General features: G+C 49.2%; 1 protein-coding gene across 11 annotated transcripts in view; it reads right to left on the bottom strand.

Annotated features, from left to right (window-relative positions):
* Window positions 1-20,505, bottom strand: part of Agap1 (ArfGAP with GTPase domain, ankyrin repeat and PH domain 1) — a 445,290-nt gene that overhangs the window by 278,880 nt on the left and 145,905 nt on the right. For 7 of the 11 annotated variants that reach the window (XM_031368366.1, XM_031368369.1, XM_031368360.1 and 4 more), the window contains exons 2-4: window positions 14,960-15,018; window positions 10,258-10,345; window positions 9,545-9,556 (exon numbers count right to left, since the gene is read on the bottom strand). In XM_031368366.1, coding sequence (XP_031224226.1) covers window positions 9,545-9,556; window positions 10,258-10,345; window positions 14,960-15,018 — 159 coding nt within the window. The remainder of the gene's footprint in view (window positions 1-9,544; window positions 9,557-10,257; window positions 10,346-14,959; window positions 15,019-20,505) is intronic. The other 4 variants (XM_031368368.1, XM_031368370.1, XM_031368367.1 and 1 more) reach the window with 1 other exon arrangement.

Raw genomic sequence — 20,505 nt, 5'->3', positions numbered from 1 at the left:
GTCTGGGGACTCCTATCTACACACCCCCTGCCACCAGCTCCAAAGCATGTACTATGTCACTGTCACTTCTAGTGGATGGTGACCCAACACTTGGGTTGGGACAATTCTTTAGGAGCCCTGTTCTATTCAGGCATTGAACTTTACTTCATGCAACCTAAGCTTTCTTCCTATCAGCGTGTGAAGGGCAGGCGCAGCGTGGACTTGTTCTGTCATCAAGCACCCTCCCCAGCGGCCACACACACAGTCCTTTCAGCACGGCTGGCTCACTCATTGGGCCCTCGAAAAACAACTGCTGTGTTTCATTACTTCGTCTCCTGTTTTTCACAGTGTTAGCTATTTTCAAAATTAAATGTTTATCAATAAGCAGTGGGACTCAAAAAGCCAGAAACTTCTAGCCACATATGCTGATATTACTGTCACAGGGACAGGCTGGCCTGAGGTTCAGCAGCACACAAGACAAGTGTCTCTGCCTAGGTCCCACCTAAGAATCCTAACACAGTGCACCCTGGAAACCTCCACAGACAGAGGCAGGGCTACTATATCTGGTTTCCCTTTCACGTCTGGACCAATCACAGATAAATCAATTACACTAACTCATTACGGCCACGCAATGTAGGCTGCTGTCAGTATGAGGCTCACTGCTGAGATTACACAGTGTTGGGCCCAGTCCTCCCTGGGTATTGTGGCCTACACCCACAGTAGCTCTGACAAGCAGCAAACATGTCCTTGTGTGGACCAGGAAGGGAAATATGTCCAGGAAAGAGCAGACCACCTAGGCTTGCTGGAGCCTATGTGAGACAGGTTTGGGCCGTATGTACACAGTGCTCAGTGAGTGGCAGGAAAATGAGATGCACTACACAGGCCCATTGTTTACATTCTCAAAGAACACTCGCCACTCTGTAGATATGACACAGGAGTGGTTCTACCTCCATACAGCAGTTCAGGAGCCAAGAGTGAGGCACACCTCGCTACTGTGTTCCACGAGACTAGCTGACCAGAACGTTTCCTGATTACCTAGACATACCGACTGGTTCAAAGAAAAAGCACACGGCCGGAGCAAAGTCCATCAGAACAATCTCTGAATATTTTGCTGGAAAAAGAAAAACAAAGAACTGAAAAGCAAAAGTGAGAAACATTTCACTTTTTCTCTGTACCAGATATAAGCAAGCACCATGGTCAGAGGCATCAACAAGATGCTTGGCACCTTGTTGGGAGAGCTAACTAGGCAGCTATTTGAGTGTTAAGGCCAGGACAGGAAAGAGATGGGAGAAGGAGGAGCCTCATGAATCTAAGTACATCAGTGTCCATGCTCTAGGAACATAAGTCGAGAAGCCTACCTTCCCTATTTGAGCCACTCTAGATGGGTTCCCTATTCCTCACCCCCACCCCCAACTGCAGACTGATCAGTGAACCTAGTCTTGCTCCAGTTAGATCTCAGCAGGCTGTTGCCACGAGGTACCTTAAAAGTGGAAGCAGGCTGCCCACTGATGGCAAAGTCAAGGGCAATGATACAGCAGACACAAGTACTAGTGTGGGGTTGGAGAATAACAGATTCCAAAATTAATGCCTGGCAGGTAAAGGTGATGAACTTCAGTGTAAGCCACACCTGGGGAGGTAAAATGTATCCTGAAACATACCCAGGACTGTAAGTATGAAGCCATCTATGTCTTTCCTGCTGAGAATGGTTGTGCTGGTGGACTGGGGACACAGCTCAGTGGGCAGAGTGCTTGTCTTGCATGCATGATGCTCAGCTGCAATCCCAGCACTGGAGAAGCAGAGGCAGGAGGATCAGATGCTCAAGTCACCTTCTGCTACATACATAGTGACACCAAGGCCAGGCCATAACATACCAAACCCTGTTCCAAAAGTATAAAAACAATAATGGCTATGCTCAACTCTGTAGGTTCCTGGGACAGCAACAGCTGTGTGGAAAGCCAGGCCGGCTGATTCTGACTCTGGAGCCCAGTAGCATCCAAGTGCACGCACGTCTAGTGACTATGAACTGCTGATCCTGCCCAGCATGTGCCAGCTGGTCTACCCTAGCTCGAGGGCTGGAAGACTTGACCTGGCCAGGTGTCAATCAGGTCCATGTAATGATGGGGAAACAACTGCTTCCTGGATGCACACACCAAACCTCAGGCCCTGGGCCAGCTTTCAGTGAGTCTTCGGCTTCTTGCTGAAGTAATGATAAAAACACGGACAAGCCACTGAGTTCCTGCCAACCAACTGAAAAACACATTTTGTTCTGCCAGACTCACGGATGCCAGAAACAGGCCAACCTCTTCTTTCCTGGCTTTGTCACTCTTTCCCCTTGTTCACAGCGCATGCTTCTCTTGTTACATCTTCCAAAGTCTAGTAAAGAACTGAGTGTCCTTCACCTGTCTTATGCAGTATCGTGCCATGCCGAGTAGACTTGTAGATTGCATGCAACACACAAGATGTCAACAGGGAAGGTAAGGTAGGGGACATTCCTGTTAGGGACAAGGTTAGTACCTCAAGCCGCCCAGAATAACAACTGAACTGAACTACGGAACCGACTAACCAGTGGGCCCATGATCTCAAGGTTCAGAGATAACCAACCGTAAGTGGTTGCTTTTGCTAAAATCCCTAGGTTGCAAGCGTAAAATTCACATTAAGAAAAGTAAACGGGTAGATTTCAAACCCACTCCAGTTTTATTAGGGTTATATGGATTTTCGTTTTGCTCAAATGTCAAAGAGGATCCAAAAGAGTTTGAGAAGAAGCCCACTGTCTGTGCAGCGATAGTGGCTGCAATCCTAGCACTGGAGAAGCAGAAGCAGGAAGATCAGATGCTCAAGTCACCTTCTGCTACACAGTGACATCAAGGCCAGTCCATAACATATCAAACCCCGTTCCAAAAGTATAAAAACAATAATGGCTATGCTAAACTCTGTAGGTTCCTGGGACAGCCGTGTGGAAAGCCAGGCCGGCTGATTCTGACTCTGGACTTTTTAAAAAGTTACTGGATTTGGAAAAGGTTCTTGGAGCCAATGGCTTAAATGTGCTTTAGCAACTCTGAAATATGAGGCTGGGTGTTTACCCGGCATTTGTTTCTAGGAGACTAAGCAAACATCCATTAACAAAATATTTCAGATCCACGTGCTTCTAAGAACACCCTCACTAGCCTGATGCTAGTCAGACACATCTGTTAGGAAACCAGTCCAGGCAGGCACTTTGGGGGAATATCAAGACTGAGGCATGGGACAGGGACTCTCAGACAACGGCTGGCTGGATGTAAGTGACCACCAGGAACCTGCTGTAGCATGTGACATCGGCAGCCCAGAGAGAGAGCAACTCAAATAAAGCCCACATGGGAAACCTGGTGCTCTGGGGCTGCACGTGGCACCCACAGTCCCATACCTTCCCGCCTATCCATGAATGTGGCAAAGACCCTAGAGCTTCTAGACCCAGGAGAGGATACCAAGCACTTGCTATCTTGTTCTCTGGTCTAAGTTCCTAGTTGTCAGGTGTGTCTTTACTGGTCTCACCTCCGTTCAGGGGATGCCTGGGATGCCCTGAAGCTGTCTGACGGTTTCACGTGGACCAATCCAGAACAGTGAATGGGTCCTTGAGCAGAGGAAAGCACTTGTAACTCCAGCCACACCTCTGAGAACAGCAGTGGGAGCTGAGGTTCCAGAAGGAGCACAGTTGGAGCCTCTCCTGGCACCCACATATGAGAGGCCCACACAGGAGGAGGCCACCCATGGCTCTGCAGTGACAGGGTTGTCATTATAAAAAGGCTGAGATTTTTCTGAGTATTCTACACAAGTCACTCTGTGTGTTCATCAGATGCTGAAAGAATGTCATAAGACTGCTAAACGGCCAAGACGAGCTGGGAACCCTGACTATCCAGCTCCAGGCAGTCATGGCTGGCATTAGCAAGCCTCTTCAGGGCATAGGAGGAGATGGGTGAAGAGAGTGCACAACCCTGACTGCATTCTTAAATGCTCCCAGGTTAAGGGGTGCATTTTGTTCCCTTCCTTTTAGCACCCCCACCTCTCTTAGTACCCCTTCCCCAACCCCTACACACATATACATATCTTAGTTTCTTTCTCTCAAGATGTGGACTGCACTCCCTTCCCACAGACTGTTTTCACCCAAAACCACTCTATCAAAAGTAAACAGGCAACATACATGTAAGTGAGCTCTGAGCTTCTCTCAGGAATGAAGAGTTAAGACCTGCCATCTGTATACTCTAGTTAGCCAGGCATAGCAAAGAGCACTGGCAGATTTTTGGTGATTCGGGCTCTAAGAGTCTAGTTTACTGGTGTTCGTTATGAGACTGCTGTATTATGTTATCCTCTAATGTGGGGGTGGGGGGCTTCATCAGATGGGCTTGGGGGAGCCCTTTATCAGATGGGCTGTGCCTTCTTCCAAGAGTCAACTGCCACTGGTGGGCCTGTGGGCTGCTGATACTCACTCTCTCAAAGGAAGAGGAAACTAGGTCACTGGACCCTCACCTGAGAGTCCAGTCACATCTCCTAGCCATTTGTTTACAATCGGCTCTAGTTGCACACGGCCTCAGTATCTCCGGAGCTGATGGTGCATGGAAGGGTGCTCCATCACCCATGCTGGGTAAAGGGCATGGCTGCTCTGGGTCATCACACTTCTGCCAATAAGCCCTCAAGCCCATGCTCTGTAAGGAAGACCCAAACTCTCACTGGTTTTTCAGGGTGAGCTGTGGTGGAGGAATGCTTGGTGGAGTTTGTCACCAGAAGAGGGCAGCATCATTTAGGGCTCCTTGGGGCATCGCTCACAACAGAGACCTTCTGACCCGGTTCACTCTTTGAGAATCAACCCTCCACATACTCCTGCTGCACATCCACAGACCAAAAGGGTCCTCATAATAAATCATACCTACTGAGCATGCCCGGATGGTTCCTCATGACATCATTACCCAAATAATTTAAACTGCCTTGCACACATTGTTTGTGGGCTCCTCCACCTCCCTCCAGTGCTTCAGTGGGAAAGACCCTGCCATCCCCCCTGCCCCACATCTCTCTAGCAAAAGATCCACCTTGGATTCTCCACCTCTACTCTGGCTTTCTTGGGTTACTTTGTGGCAAAATGGGTGACTCAGGAGCAGACTTTTGATTGGTTGTTTTTTGACTCTGGGGGAGAAAGAAGAAACCTGATGTGGGGATCTCCAGGCTGCTGTTTGTGTACCCTCACTGTTGTATGGTTGAGGTCACTGTGCATAAGGCCACTATGTTTAAGACTTCTAGGATAGCCAGGAGAGCACAGAAACGGGGCTGGGCAGAGAGGTGGAGCCAGGCCCCCTGGAGGTGCGTCTCCATCACCAAGCTCCTGGCCAGGCACCTACTTACTGTCGGTATAAACACATCTAGGGTAACCACAACCTTCAAGTTTCTGTCTCCAAATTCCAACAGATTAAGAGCCAATGAGCAACGAATGAAAAAGTCAATGTCAGAAGGAACAAGTCTCCTATGAATCATGCCCATGTGGCCTGGAACAGCGGGTCCACGTGCTCCCATGCCACATTCAGATGTAGCTCATCTTTCCTGAAGCTGTAGCCAGTGACAGTCACTCTTGGAGTGAGACCTGCCTTCCTCCCTCTTCAGGCAGTGAGTGACTCTTACAGCAGGCAGGCCTTGCCCTCCACTTAGTGCATGTTGGTTTGTTTATTCTTGATCTGGGAAACAGAAGGTGGTTTGCAGACAAGACGACCTCAACCCAGCAGACTGAGCTGAGAAGTGTCAGCTAGGGGTGATCACTGCCATATCTACTCCATCCGGCCCTACAGAAGCGCCTACAGAGGCCACTGGGACATCAAGCTTCCACAGCCTCAGTGCCCTTCCACCTACACAGCCCGCTAGGACCACAATTCCCAGACAGGAGGCAGCAACACCCAGAGAGGGCTGCCCAGGGCCCAGGGCCTATTATCCCTGGAGGACACAGTAAGGAGCTTGGGATGACATATGATTCCCAACACCTCCCACATGCTGCTGACAAGTTGTTTATTTTTCTCCCCACAGAGAGTTAAACTTCCATGAAACACATGGGCTGGGTATGAGGGAAGGCAGGGTACACAGTGAATGCTAAGCACTTAACACACGAGAGGGATCTGAAGTTACACAGCCCAAACATGTTCACAGCTCTAATTAGCAGCTATTAATAGGGCTTTGAAAGGGAGGTGTGAGGGTCACATCCAGCCTGGTCCTATCCTGTGGGACTTAAAGCCAGCAGTGCTAACCAAACCAGGTCCAAGGGAACAGATGAAGCTGAGCCCTCCCCTCCATAGTTCTGAGTATACTGGTATGGTGCCATACCGAGGGATATTACTTCTTCTTTCAGCCACTTGGTCTATGGAATTTTGCTACAACAGCCCTAGGACTCTGGTGTCAATCATACATCACCCGCCCCTCCACACACACAAACATATACATTTACAAACACACTCACTCATACGTGAACATATAAAGAAGACCACCCATACAAAAGCTGCACTCTTTCAGCTCCTTCCAAGGATGACAGACTCCCTGCTGAGATAAACCAGTTTCCCCCAAGTCACTAATTAAAAGTAGAATTAAATATAATGCATAAAGTGTTTTCTCTTAACTACATTTCCCAGGCTTTCAAGTCAACTCTCTTCTCTCATGGAGTAAAATGCCAACTAAAAAGGTGTCTGTGATGGTTTGTTTATGCTCAGCCCAGGAAGTGGATAGCCTTGTCGGAGTAGGTATGTCACTGTGGGTGTGGGCTTTAAGACCCTCATCCTAGCTGCCTGGAAGCCAGTATTCTGCTAGCAGCCTTCAGATGATGTGGAACTCTCAGCTCCTCCAGCTCCATGCCTGCCTGCACACTGCCATGTTCCCACCTTGATAATGGACTGAACCTCTGAACCTGTAAGCCAGCCCCAATTAAATGAAGTCCTTATAAGAGTTGCCTTGGTCATGGTGTCTGCTCACAGCAGTAAAACCCTAACTAAGACAGTGTCACTCAAGATAAGACAACTGAGCCACCCTGTGTGGTAACACTGAGAAGTACCTGAAGAAGGCAGTCTGGGGTGACTGCACCAAAAATGCTTCTGTCAGGAGGCGGAGCTCTTCTAGGGGAGTGACATTCTGTTTTAAGCTCCTCACCACATTATCCCTCGCATTACCCAAATCTCCCCCCAGGGGCAAGTCAGGATCCCAGTGCGGTGGTTTGAATATGCATGGTCCAGGGAGTGGCTCTCTTAGGAGGTGTGGCCTTGTTAGAGTAAGTGTGGCCTTGTTGGAGGAAGTGTGTCACCGTAGGGGTGGGCTTTGAGATCCTATGCTCAGGCTCTGCCCAGTGCAGAAGAGAGCCTCTTCCTAGCTGCCTGGAGAAGGGGTTCTCTCCTGGCCACCTGTGGATCAAGATGCAGAACTCTCAGCTCTCTCTTCAGCATCATGTCTGCCTGCATGCCGCCGTGCTTTCTCCTGTGATTATGATGGAATGAACCTCTGAAACTGTAAGCCAGCTCCAATTATATGTTTTCCTTTATAAGAGTTGCCTTGGTCCTGGTGTCTCTTCACAGCAATGAGACCTTAACTAGGACACACAGCAAAGGATATTTATGTATGTATTCAACCAGAGGAACAACCCTGTGCCACCATGGACACGAATGGGGAGAATCCAGGGAGTTGCCCAGACTGGCAGAAATAGCCATGTGGATGGCCGATGTCAGAGCGGCAGTTGTCCAACTGACTGCTCTAGCAGTCATAGGGGATTTCTGTGACTTGGACACGGTTTGAGTGTGTCTCCAAAGGTCTGTTTCCCAACAATGGAGGGTGTTGAACCCTTTATCAGATGGGTTAGAGTGCAGGGACACTACTCACTGGAGATGCTGTCCTCGGAAGGGATTAGTGGAGGTCTGGGAGGATAATGGTTCTTTCTCAATAGAAAGGATTCTTCTAAAGATCAAAAGTTGCCCTATCCCACACTCAAATTTCCTGTCTCAGAATGCAGTCCACTGTCATACAAGCTCTAGCTAAGATGCCACCATGAGGCTTTCACCAGACCCCAAACATGTAACTGCCTAATCATGGACCTTCAGTCTCTCAAACTGTGGGCTAAAATAAACTGGTTTTCTTTCTAGTGCAAAGGGGATTTCTGTTACAGCAAGAGAAAATGGAGTGTCACAAAGGAGGAATCAGAAGGTAACTGCAACATGAAGACATTGGAGGGTTGAAAGAGCTCACTTCAAACCCAAAGTTCCAGTCAGGCACCAGCCACACCCATCCTCATGAGCTGCACCCTCCCACCTGCATCCTAACGAGTCACTGAACAACCTCTCAGATCTTCAGAAGCACAGAGACAGAAAGAGGACATACATGTAGGTAGGCGGGGGAGGGTGTGAGAGCCAGCCTAAATTCTGTCTCCCAGATCCAGGAGTCCTCAGCTATGTGTCTGCCAATGTGATGATATATTCTCACTCTGCGGATGGGGGTTGGGGTGGTGATGTTAGCAGCCAATGAGGTCATCTCACAGGGTACAATTTTTACTTCTGATGTGTGAATGTTCAAAAGAAGCACCTGTGTTGATCAAAATAGAATGCCATATTCTACACTACAAATAAATCAAGTCGGACACAGTCATGTTAGGACAGACTGAATGTCTAGTGGGAAAGTGACAGACACCACAATAATGACCAAAAGTACATGTGGCCCAGCCTCTTCCTTTAGAACCAGCAACTTCTGCACAACCTACCTCTAAAACCGCTAGACCTCTGAGCCACAGTGTGACAGCAAGAGAACCAGAGGCTGACCTGGAACTTCTAGCAATCCTAGCTCAGGTGCTGGAGACGTTCAAATCAGAGCTGCCTGAAAAAGGCAAATGCTTGTCTTGCTATTGGGTTGGCTGCACACCCAGTTGGTAGCTGGCTTCACCAAGTGTTCAATGATGATCTCATATATGGAATCCCCTAGTCCAATGCATGCCAGACTCCTAGCCAAGCTGACGGTGGTGATCATTCACACTCAGGCACGATGAAGAAAGTGCTTGCATAGCCCTGGATGGGTCTTGGGGGAAGACACTACCTTCCTCCCTCCTCCACGCTGTCTTTAGTCCCCACAAACCTGAGCCTCTGTCCATTTGGTCTCATACATAAACCTTTGTTTGGATCCCCTCTTCCTCCCAGACCATCGTTCCACGGAGAGATTTGAAAAAGTGGGCGTTTCTCTGATGGGACAGCCATGAGGCTTTAAAAAAACATGGCTGAAAAATACTGCAGGGAGGTAGCAGAGCCCCAAGCAGGCCCCTCAGCATTCTGTTCTTTCTAGATGGTTCTACAAGTCTTTAGGACAAGAGTTAAGGGGCTGAAACATGTGTTACAGGGGAGACGTGAAGCTACTTTGGACTACTACTCAAAAGACAGCTAAGGGACGAAACAGGGTGAGATGCTGAACTTAGGAAAAAGGTGAATGAGACAAAGTAGGATGAGACACAGAACAGCGTGGAAAGGGAGCACTACAGTACAGGGTTGTGCCTCTCCTCTCTCCAGGACGAGACAAGCACTGCATGAAGAAAATGTATAGTTACCTGCGTCCATATCTGCAAAGAATGGAACAGCCAGTAAGAAAAAGAAGGAACCAGAAATTCAGTGTCTCAGAGTTGGATTTCAAAAGGTTACACGGGGAAAAAATACAGTTGAGGATGTGGCTCGTGGGCTAGGCTTGCAGTAAGGGCACTAAAGGGCTTCCTTCCTCCTACCACTGTTGTAAAGTTACTTAGAGAAAGAAAATAAAAGGAACAGAACCACAATAAGACATGGATATGTCAACAGAAGAATCAAAATGTCTAATGGCAAAAAAAAATAAAATGCCTAACTCACATGCAAAATGATCATTACATGTTTGTAATACAATCTAAAAGGAAACATACTTAGACACGTGGCGGGGTGATCTGGATTGTATTTAGAAATGCTGGTGTCCGTGACTGAGCAGCATCCCAAGGTCAGTGTCCAGTTCGGAGTGATGTCCGACCAACACTCCAAGGGGTAGCACTGGCCCGAGGTTCCAGAGAACATGCTCTACAGTGGAAATGTACTCTAGAACACCTCACGGTCAATGGTCAAAATGCTGGGGCGGATGTGCTAAAACCCCCATGGGAGGGAGCATATACCTAAGTCTCTTTGCTACTTGGTAGCTTCCTTATGGCTTTAATGGGGGTCGTCAATGATTTAGAATATGCTAAAGAGAAAATTGAAATCCTGAACTCTACGCTGCTAACTAAGCATCTGCCGAACAGCATACCTTCTGGAGACTCCTCCTGCACGTAGGTGCCTGTCAGGTACCGGTGCACCAGCGCAGACTTGCCACTGGCCAGGTTACCCACAATTCCCTGCAGCAAAAAATAAGATAACAGTTAGGTGATTTTTTTTGCACATGTCATAATCACCCTGCCAAAATGTTAGAGAGACACTCAAGAATGAATGCAGTGACTACTTTTATTGGAGATGGAGTTAACCCCAAAACAGCTGGTCAATAGTGCTGGCTACTTAGGGTTCTTCTGGGGATACCCTTGCTCCCTTTATCTGGCACAAGTGTACTGGCTCAACTGTCCACAAGGATAAATGCCTCCCTATAGTAAGGAGGAAAGGTTCCATGGGATGCAACACTACACACGGTCATTTGTAGGTAGGGCCATCTGGTGTGTTCCACCCTAAAAAGGTAAGCATGAGAAAGACTTGGAGGCAGAGACTGGGATCGGGGAGGGGAGGCAGAGCCCATGAGAGGAGACAGCAAGCCTGTCTCTCAGAATACACAACCGAAGAAAAACCATAGACAAGCTGTGGCCAAGACAGCCCAGGTAATCACAGTGGGTAGGAAATAACCCTGGCAGGCAAGGGTGGGTGAATGGGCACCTAGCCCTGCCCTTTTCACACCGTCCCTCCAGGGAGCCGATGCACTCAGCAGCCTTGTGCATTCTACTCTGCTCAATGATCATATATCAATCCCCAGTCCCAACTGCTCCCACAGCCTGTGTGACTTCCCTGCACCTGCAGGCTGGCCTGGCCCTCTCACCATGCTTGCTGCCTTCATCCACTCGCCTTCCCACTTCCTGGCTACCAGTCTTATCTCTATGGACTTCAACTCTCAGGAGAGCAGAACCTTCCACACTAACTGATCACAGCCCCAAATCCTACTCCCACTCAGGGTCAACAGCCAGGTCAGAAATCACATCCTTCGGGTTCTGTTCAGAAACCGCAGCCACTGAGGACCATCCTTTGGCTTCTGGAAGCTCAAGTCCCTAGGTCCCAGGTGTTATATTGGAGAGTGGGGCTCTGAGAGGGGACTGGTCACAGGAACACTGTCCATATGGGATCAGTGTACATTTGAAAGTAGCCCAGCAGGGACTCTACCTGTGATCTACAGGGCAGATGAGCCCCAGGTCCTCACCAGCTCCTAAATCTGTAGATAGATGCCTTTGATTCCCAACCTCCAGAACTATGAACACAGGTTTTACTGTTCACAACCACCATATCTTGTCACAGTGGTGGAAGAGGACACACCTTAAGGCCACGCCCTCACCTGGAGCCAGCAAGATGCCCTCAGGCCCTGGCTTTTGCTGCCTCACTGAAGCACAACACAGTGTTTATAGCAGATCTCAGAGTGAGACTGTGTCTCCTTCATCTTGTTCTCCGCCTTGCCAAGCCACCCAGCCCAAGGAAGATGCACCGCCCCACAGAACCGGTGTGTGAATGGCTGGTGCCTGACAAATGCTAGTGAGTATAAGTGAGACCTGGGACCGTTCCCGCACAAAGAATGCTGCCTCCCCTCCAAGGCCAGCCTGCATCTTCCTACCTTGAGCCTCCACAGTTGGAGAATATCTGCCTATTAATTATTCTTTTGCTCAAGGGCACCTGCTGTTTGTCAGCGTCAAGCTGGGAAAATCCAAGCCAGTATATGCCACAGAAATGAAAATTTTAATTAAGATTACTTTCTCTTCCCGGAAGAAACGTTCCCCTGCATAGCACTGTACAGCTGGGCTTCCTCTGTGTGGTGACACCAGCGACACTTGCCTGCAACAGTGGGCGATGGTATGGCATATGCCTGAACAGACCAGTGGCGCCCACCCAGGGCTGGGGCAGAGGTTTTTCTGGCTCCTGCACCCATCTCATAGGTTGTGAGCTTCATCATTTTATCTAGAAACACTGGCAGAAACTGCCATCTGTTAGGATGTGGCCCTCCTGGGAAACTGTGATAACCGCTCCTGAATGTCACTTGCAGAAGAGGAAATAACTCAGCTTGGGTCCAAGGGTTTCATGGGCATAAAGTGGTGCCCTGATAATGCCCGAGCTGGGTATCTCAAGCAGGAGAAGGTGTCACCCTGCCTTGCCTTGCAGGCTGTCAGTTAGGGCTCTGTGCCTCATGCTGTCGTATTCCCAAAAGAAGCAGAGCATACACGTTTATAAACTCAATTCTCTATCATCCTGTGTTTTCTACTCAACTATAAGCAGGAATCTGCTGTAAAAATGGAACCTTTTAGTTAAAAATCCCAGTGAGAGTATAAGCAAAATGGATGGTGGCACCTCTGCATGGTCTGCCTACTGCTTCCATCCAGGCAGAGGCACGGAGCCTGTGGGGCCTGGCACTAATCTGCAGTGCTGAGAGCAATTGCAGCACGACTTCAGAGAGCCCCAGGCAGAGGCCCACAACTCTCACAGAAGCAAACAGTGAACCGTATGTATGTCCTGATGGGTTCTGAAAGACTCACTGAGAAATACTCCATAAAAGGTCCATTGGAGACTCAGTGACATCATCTCACGGCTGCATTTCCAAGCAGGGCTGAGGGTCCCACAGTGATGACCTAAAGGGCCACCTGTCTGTCTCGAGTGCTGTGTGAGGGCAGAAACAATACCATCCCTGTGGGCATGGGAAGGGAAATGCTTCACGGAACAAAGAAGTGCTTCTTCAGACCTGAGCATCCTCACCAGGCAAGAACAGGCTGAGGTGCCCTTGACAACGAAGTGCCTGCTGATGCCGCCACAAGAGGGCGCCCACCACAGCAGAGCGCCTAGCCATCCTCAAACCACAGATGAGCCCTCGAGCTCAAGTGAGCTTTAAGAAAGTCACATTTAGAAGAACCCTAAGCTGTCTCCTTAAATGCTAATACTTGCTAGACACATCAATGCTCACCACAGAAAACCATATACCAGAAAATAAAGTTTTGGTAGCAACAATTCTCAATTATTATTGGCTGATAAGACTATGTGGGCCAGACCAGACATGGCAGCACAAATCTATTCTAGCCCTTGGGAAGCTGAACCAGAAAGATGGTGAATTAAAAAGTTAGCCTGGGCCACACGGTGAGTTTCATGGCAGTTAAGATTGCATATAAGATGGTTTCTTAAAAAGCCCAAACCAACCAAACTAAACTTGTCCAGGCCCTGTCAACCTGCAGCACCTTTAACTCTCAGGCAGTTTCTCAGGAGGATGAGGACCAATACCATCTGGTTCCCAGCCATCTCTTATGCTCCCGAGAGACTGAAGGACTCCACCCCACCCCACCCCACCCCACCGCTGCTCTGACTTAAATAGACACATGGGCCAGAGGCTACAGCAACAGTTGGGACAGATATACCAGAAGGCTCTCCAAGGCAGTGCTGGCTTGCATGACTGTAGATGGCTTCTGGGTAAGCTTTTCATGTCTCAAACCTTACCTGTGACATAAGCTGACAACAGGGCCTGCTCCTCATGGAGTAATTTTGAGGACAGAAGGCCATAATTACAGGGAACCTGCAGGCAGAGCATGCCCAGTGGAGTATATGCTTCATAAACACCTTGTGAAAACACTGTGGCCTTGTTAATTGGCACTGAATCTAGAACCAGAGGAGTCAGTGCCTGGGTTTCTTAGGAGGAGTATCTGAAACTGGCCAACCTGTGCGAAAAGGTCCTTGTTAATAACACTGGCTCATTAGGTATTTCCAGAACACTCTATATATTGTACAGGTTATGGAAGCTACAAGAGAAGACAGGCAATGCAGCTGTTTCAGAGTCAGTCTTGAGAAACCTCAAAGGCTGGGAGGCAAGTTGTCTTCCATAAGTGGATAACCTCATGGCGGGGACGGGGCATTGCTGAGACACACCAGTGTCCTGGAGGAAGCGGCTTACTTCCATCTCAGGTGTGAGACACAAATGTCCTTATCCCGTCCTCATCCCATCCTCTCAGCATCACTGAGGTGGGGACAACAGGATGAAGGAATATGGGAACCTTGGAGGTTCAGCTGGGTCACTGGGGAGAGGAGAGAAAGTAAACATACCAGGAAAGATGCACAGGGCGTGGGTGGGCCCAAACTGAGGGCCTTCACCATCTGAAGCAGGTATATTATGGAGTCCAGTACTAGAGAAGCAGAAGTGTGTGTGCGTATATGTGTGTGCGTGCACAAGTGCAGATGTGCACAAAAGAAGGTTTGTCCCCTCCTTCCAGCTAAGCTGGGAAGGGAGCAATGGAGCTGGCCTCTAAGAGACAACTTCAATGGGAAACATTCACAGAAGCCAGCTATAAGCTTTAACTCTACCAGCAGTTGCTCTTATTAAAAACAGAACTCTTGACTTACACCAAGAATCCGTAATTGCATAAACAGTCGTTACTTTTAAAAACTTATGACTTCTGATGACTCGTTACAGAGGCTGTCATAATACCCAGCAGGGGACAGGTCAATCCCTGGTGGCGTATGTACAGTAGTGTATGTGTGAGACACAGACACAGAGCAGCATGGAGTAGGGCAGGGAAGCCTTAGTCTTGTACACAAACCACCACCCACTAGATGGCTGTTATGGCTCAGCAGGGCACACTCAAGGCTGGGGCTCCTTATGGCCAGTGATAGCCTTTTCCAGGTACATACACCCCAGACAGAACATGCCCTACCTATAGATCTCAGGAAACAGAATTCCATATGGGCAAGCTTGTATACTCAAACCCTCCCTCCCACGGGCCAGGGATGCTACTCACCACTTTGAGCTCCGGTACCGATCGGCTGAGTGTCCATTCCTGGCTGTTCACAAAAGCATCTGTAATAGAGGATGGGAAATGTGAGGAGACATGCCACAACTCATAGCAAGTCAAAACATTCCCTAGATATCATTTTTGGTAGAGGGGACCACAAAAGCAGGGTCATACCAGCCACCCATGTTGCCCAAGTTCACACATTCTCTGGCCTTAAGGCTGTGGTGTATAATGCATACTGCACTCAGCAATGCTGAGGACCTCTCACCCTGGCCATTCCTCCGTCACTCAAGATACAGGCCTTCCTCATGTCCACAGCAGACCTGAAGGCTGTCCTGCCTGGTTCTCAGCACAATGTAGAAAAACTGAGGCAGGAGCCTGACTTGCCTGGGCCTGACCTTGTGTCAAGCTAGATTTTCATCTTTTTTTAATCTACTGAAATAGTTACTTTCCTGAAATCTCTCTCACACACACACAAAATATAGACAATGGCTAGAACCAGCAGCAAGATTGTAAGGTGCAGAATATTTGGATCCTCAGAAAGAAACCAGACAGGCTATTCAGCCAGGGTGGCCCAGGATAGGTCAGGAAGACAAGGCCCCTCCATACTGAGGGACTCAGCAGGGTGCTTATCCCCCCAGCCTCCCTCACACCTTATGAACCAACATCCCTGGTTTTTCTCACAGGACTTTCGCATTCCCTGTGTGCCACTTCCTACCAAAAAATGGTAGCCTGAGGTAGTCAGTATCTACTACAAGCCAGCCACAGGTTTCATGTATAATTCCAATTATTATTTACTCTTTTGTCTTCCTCAAATGCTGACCCCTGTTACCTCGTCCAAAACGCAAAGTCCCTCACAACACATTCAAGGTAAAGTTGGTCAACAAGCTCAGGGGGATGCTTGGTACTCAGACCCAGTGGGTGTCAGGGCTGGAAGCAATGGCCTGCTGCTCCACTGTAGGTGGCTGGAAAAGGGTGAGAGGTGCCAAGCAGACTGGGAAAACAGTCCCCTGACACCAAAGAGGCTGCAACCAACACAGGCCAGACATCACTGGCCCTGCGCTGACCTAGAAACCCCAATGTCTAAGAAGCCGAGTCACGCAAAGGAAGGCCTTTGCTCAGGGAAGCTACATCAGGAGGCCCTGGGGGACTTGCAGACGATACATAAGACAAGACACATCCATAAGAGCGGGGGAGGGGGCAGGTGGGGGAGGAAGAAAGACAGACTAAAGAATCACAGTTTCATCATGAAATCTTTCTTTAAAAACCAGGGCCCACTCTGAAGGAAGGGAAGGCTAGCATGCCTAGGACCAAAGACGTGCTTTAGTCAAAGATGCTGACACCACAATCTGTCACCTTTCTCTGTGTGGCTTCTCAGTGGCTGAGCCTTGTGCCACAGACAGCAATGGAAACACAAGCTATACAGCACCTACACAGAAACCTTCTCACTCAGCAGGGAGAGAGGCTCAGGCAAACCACATCTCTCCTCTCCCCCCCCCCATCCCCCCTTCTCTCCCCACCCCCTTTCCCTCTCAGGTGTCGACAGAGCAGCTGCCTGCCTGCTTCAAGGAACAACTCAGGGCATGTCTGCACACACTTCCCAAGGATCTTCCCAGTGGGGCAGAGCCCAAAGGCACAGCTATTTGTGGGCTTGCTTATTACTCACATAGTAGACCCAAGATCGATGTCCTGCCCTGAATAAAGCTGGTGTGATGCTTGCCTGCAATCTCGGCACTTGAGAGGTAGGATCAGAAGGATCAGAAGTTCAACGGTCCTCTTAGGCTACACAGTGAGCTCAAAGCCAACCTGGCTACCCTGACTCAATACCCTCACTAAAAACAATGACACAGAAGAAATGTCGGTGCCCATTTAACACCTCACTTCATGGAATACAATAACAAGGAGGAGACACATTCATAGGCACCAGTTTGGATAAAGTGCTCCTGGGCTGTAATTTAACAGTAGGGCAGAGATTACCATTGATGGGTGTGGGTAGCCCACTGAGCCTCTGTGTGGTGTGGGCCAGGCTGCCTGGCTCCTGTTTGATGCCACAAGTGTTCTCCACTGCGGCTTATCATTCCTCATCACTAACCTAGCGCTGGGCTTCGATTACTCAGCCCCTCACCACCACTTTGCAGTGTGGTGCAACCAACGCAAAGCCTCTGCACACTAGACAAGTGCTCTAATACCAAGCTACGGTCCCAGACTTAACAGTGTTTAGTCAGCTCAACAAAGGAAAGTGGGTGCTGTGGCCTGACCTCCACTGCAGTGAAAGGGTACTGGGACTCCAGGTTAGGCATGTAAAATGTGACACCAGTTCCTTCACTAGTCTAATAATTATGACGAGTGGGTTATGAATGATAGCCAAGTGGACATGGGCTCCAAGGTTCATGAGGACACACCTCAACCGTTGCTTGTGCTAGCAAAGGAAGCACGCAGGAAGGCCACAGGATGAGCTTCAGGGGCCGGGGCTGCTTCCATGCTCCTCCTGAGCAGCCCAAAGGGCAGCTCTTGCCCCCACAGGGGTCCTGTTTCAGCAAGGGACACAATACATCTCCACAGGGCCTACCCACCTTAGGGACACCACAGTGCCATCAAGCCCGCTGCACACAGATGCAGGCAATGGCCTCCCTAGGCCTCTCCCTGGACCTCCCCTAACCTCAGTTCCTCCTGGCTACATCAACTCCTGGTAGAAACTAAACATCATGGAGGCCAAAGGCACCCTGAACCTTCCTTTTCCTGAGAGGCCTTGGGCTCATTCAGAGCAAAGCCCCATTCCCTACCACAGGGAGCAAGCCACCAGCAGCGAGGGAAGGAAGAGCAGAAAACAAGTCGTTAGTGTAGGCTTTGTCCCTCTGGTAGCTGGGGTTTGTCTATGAGACAAACTGGGAGTACAGATCAGAAGAGCTTGAGCAATGATGATGTCACACCATGGTTCAACCCACAGCACGCAAGGATGGTCACATGGGGGAAATCAGCATGATGTCATCACCAGCCTGTCAGATCTCCACAGCATCTTAAAACAACTGAAGATCCTCTAGTGAGCGAAGCCCAGCCCAGCACCCAGACTAGGCCCAGCAGGACAAAGAACAAGGAAGATGACTGACTGATGGATGAACTTGAACTGAGGCAGCCAGGACCCAACCTGTAGCCTGGAAGAGCCTGGTTACAAATGGCAAGTTTCGAAGAAAGCTTTCAATTCCACAGCTCCACTGGGTGCCTTCCTGGGACCTCAGTGCCTTGAGCTAATAGCTTATTGATGCCCTTTATCAGGCCAGAGTCCTAACTGCATCATCTGGCTGGTGGGCACAAGTCCCAGCACAGCCAAGGCCCCGGAGGTATGTATTATAGCCTGGTCTGCAGGATCACCACAATGACATCATGCTCCCCGCCCCCACCTTGTTGGGCTCCACCAGGGACCACAGACACAAGCTCCAACCACAGCTCATGAAGCTGCCACCAGAGTAAGAAAAGAAAGCTGAAATTGTAGGTGAGAGGGCAGGGGAGAAAAAAACCCTGAACAAAACACACTGTCTCCGGTACTGGGATGTTCTTGGAGCCTTAAAATTCCACAAAGGCTTTTTAGAAATGCACTTTTTTTAGCAACAGACATGAACTTTTTTTAACCTGAGAACATTTGCAAAGCCCTGAAATAGGGAACAGAACAACAAAGAAAAGGAGTACATCTACCAGAGACCTGGCGCTGGGGAAAACCAGGTTCCTGGCCTTTCGAAGCCGTGTAGAGGAAGGAGACAGATGCTCCACGGAGGAATAGGAGCTTTGTGCAACTGTGATTAACACCCAAGGCGCAACAGCTTCCAAAACTGTGTGTAACAGTGTGACTCAATTTCTTATCAAAAGTCCTCTATTGCCAGTGGAGTAACCCATGAGTAAATGTAGTCTTCAAGGGACTCCCATTACTGCCAGCTGCTCCTCAGTGACCCCAAAGATTCACAGCCAAGATGGCTCCCTCCCCCACATCTGGATGATCACATTCCCCCAATCACGAGACCTTTGCTTTAAAGAGTGAAAAATGTCGTATCACCAAGATGCCACTATGCCTGCTGAGCCCTGCAAGTATGGCCAAACCGCAGCCTCAATCCCAAGCACCCTGAACCTTGATGTGGCATCATCTCAGGATTATGTAGAGTCAAAAAGCACCAGCTGAGGTGTGATCTTAAGAGTCTCATGCTCTACCGACTGAGCTAGCCGGGCTGTCCTGAGGTGTGATCTTAAGGACTCAAGGAGTTGACTCAAGCACAATGGTTCCCTTTAATGACTGTTTCCTTACAGCACTTTGTGCTCAGGGAGAACCGAGTTCTAGGAGCACTGCCTCATGCTGCATGCATATCAGCAATGGCTTGAGAGCGCAAGTCTAAAAAGGAGAGGAGAAAATGTGCGGATGTGAGACTGGAAAGGAGGAAGAAATCCTTCAATCATGGAGGCCAGCCTGCACGCCGAGAGGAGCCAGGGACAGCAACCACAGCCTCTTGTGTGTGGCTTCAGACATCCATATTCCAAATCTCCCTGAGAAAGGTACGTGCTGGGTGAGCGGAGGATGAAATCAGAGTGAAATATTGGCAGCCCCGAAGCCTGTGCCCTCATTCCATCAAATTTTCATCTCACGGCCGTCACCCAGGTGATGAAGGCATCTGCTGGGAGCATCTTCCCGGGCAGGCTACAGATTCCCCCGGGGAGAAAGACTGCAGTCACTGCTTTTTTCTGAGAAGCAGAAATAACAAAGGCCATTGCATCTCCATTGCCCCATAGGGCCACCTGAGACCAGTGTCCAAAACTGACCATCCCCAGGCCTCTTTAAGACCTGTTGCTACCCTGGCTCCCCCTTCCTGTTGCACAGGTCTCCCTACAACTTCACTTGCAGCCTGCGCTCCAAACCTGAACAGCACACACTGGTGCAAGGCATTTGGACACTTGGCCCTGGCTGATGGTGCTCTTGGAGAGTTTATCAGGAAATACCATCCCATTCCCAGTTTGCTTTCTGTTCCATGTTTACGGTTAAAGTGGTGCTCTTCTCTCAGCTTTGTTCCTGCCACCATGCCCGCAGCTGTCATGCCTTGCCCTACCGATAGACTCTGATCCCCCCAGAAACCAGAAGCCAAACATAAACTCTGTCTCCCATAAAGTGATTCTGGTCATAGTGTTTTATCACAGCAACAAGGGAAAAGTAACACAGGCAGTTACTATGCTCGGCTCAGTTTTGCGATTGCTGGGCTCCATGTTCTAGTTTTTCAACAACCCCACCGGGCCTCTCTGTAATACTGCTGCCTTTACTGTCACCAGCCCATGCCCTGTGTGGCTGTATCTAAGTGACATAGTACAAACTCTCCTGTGGCAGTCACATATGCCTGGGCAGAGGCCTGTCCCTGACAAATACTATAACCCTCAGCAAAATACGGCATCTCACGGATAAGGTCCCAAAATAAATTTGGTGTAACATATGGAGCACAAAAACTAGGTCACAGACATGTGCAACCAGTACTCAGACTGTCTACCAAGTAATTAACTAGGCAGAGTATGAACAATGCACTGGG

Source organism: Mastomys coucha, unplaced genomic scaffold (genome assembly GCF_008632895.1).
Source record: "Mastomys coucha isolate ucsf_1 unplaced genomic scaffold, UCSF_Mcou_1 pScaffold14, whole genome shotgun sequence".
NCBI classification, from domain to species: Eukaryota; Metazoa; Chordata; class Mammalia; order Rodentia; family Muridae; genus Mastomys; species Mastomys coucha.
The sequence above is the reverse complement of the archived record's forward strand: the minus strand, read 5'-3'. Positions and strand labels throughout refer to the sequence as shown.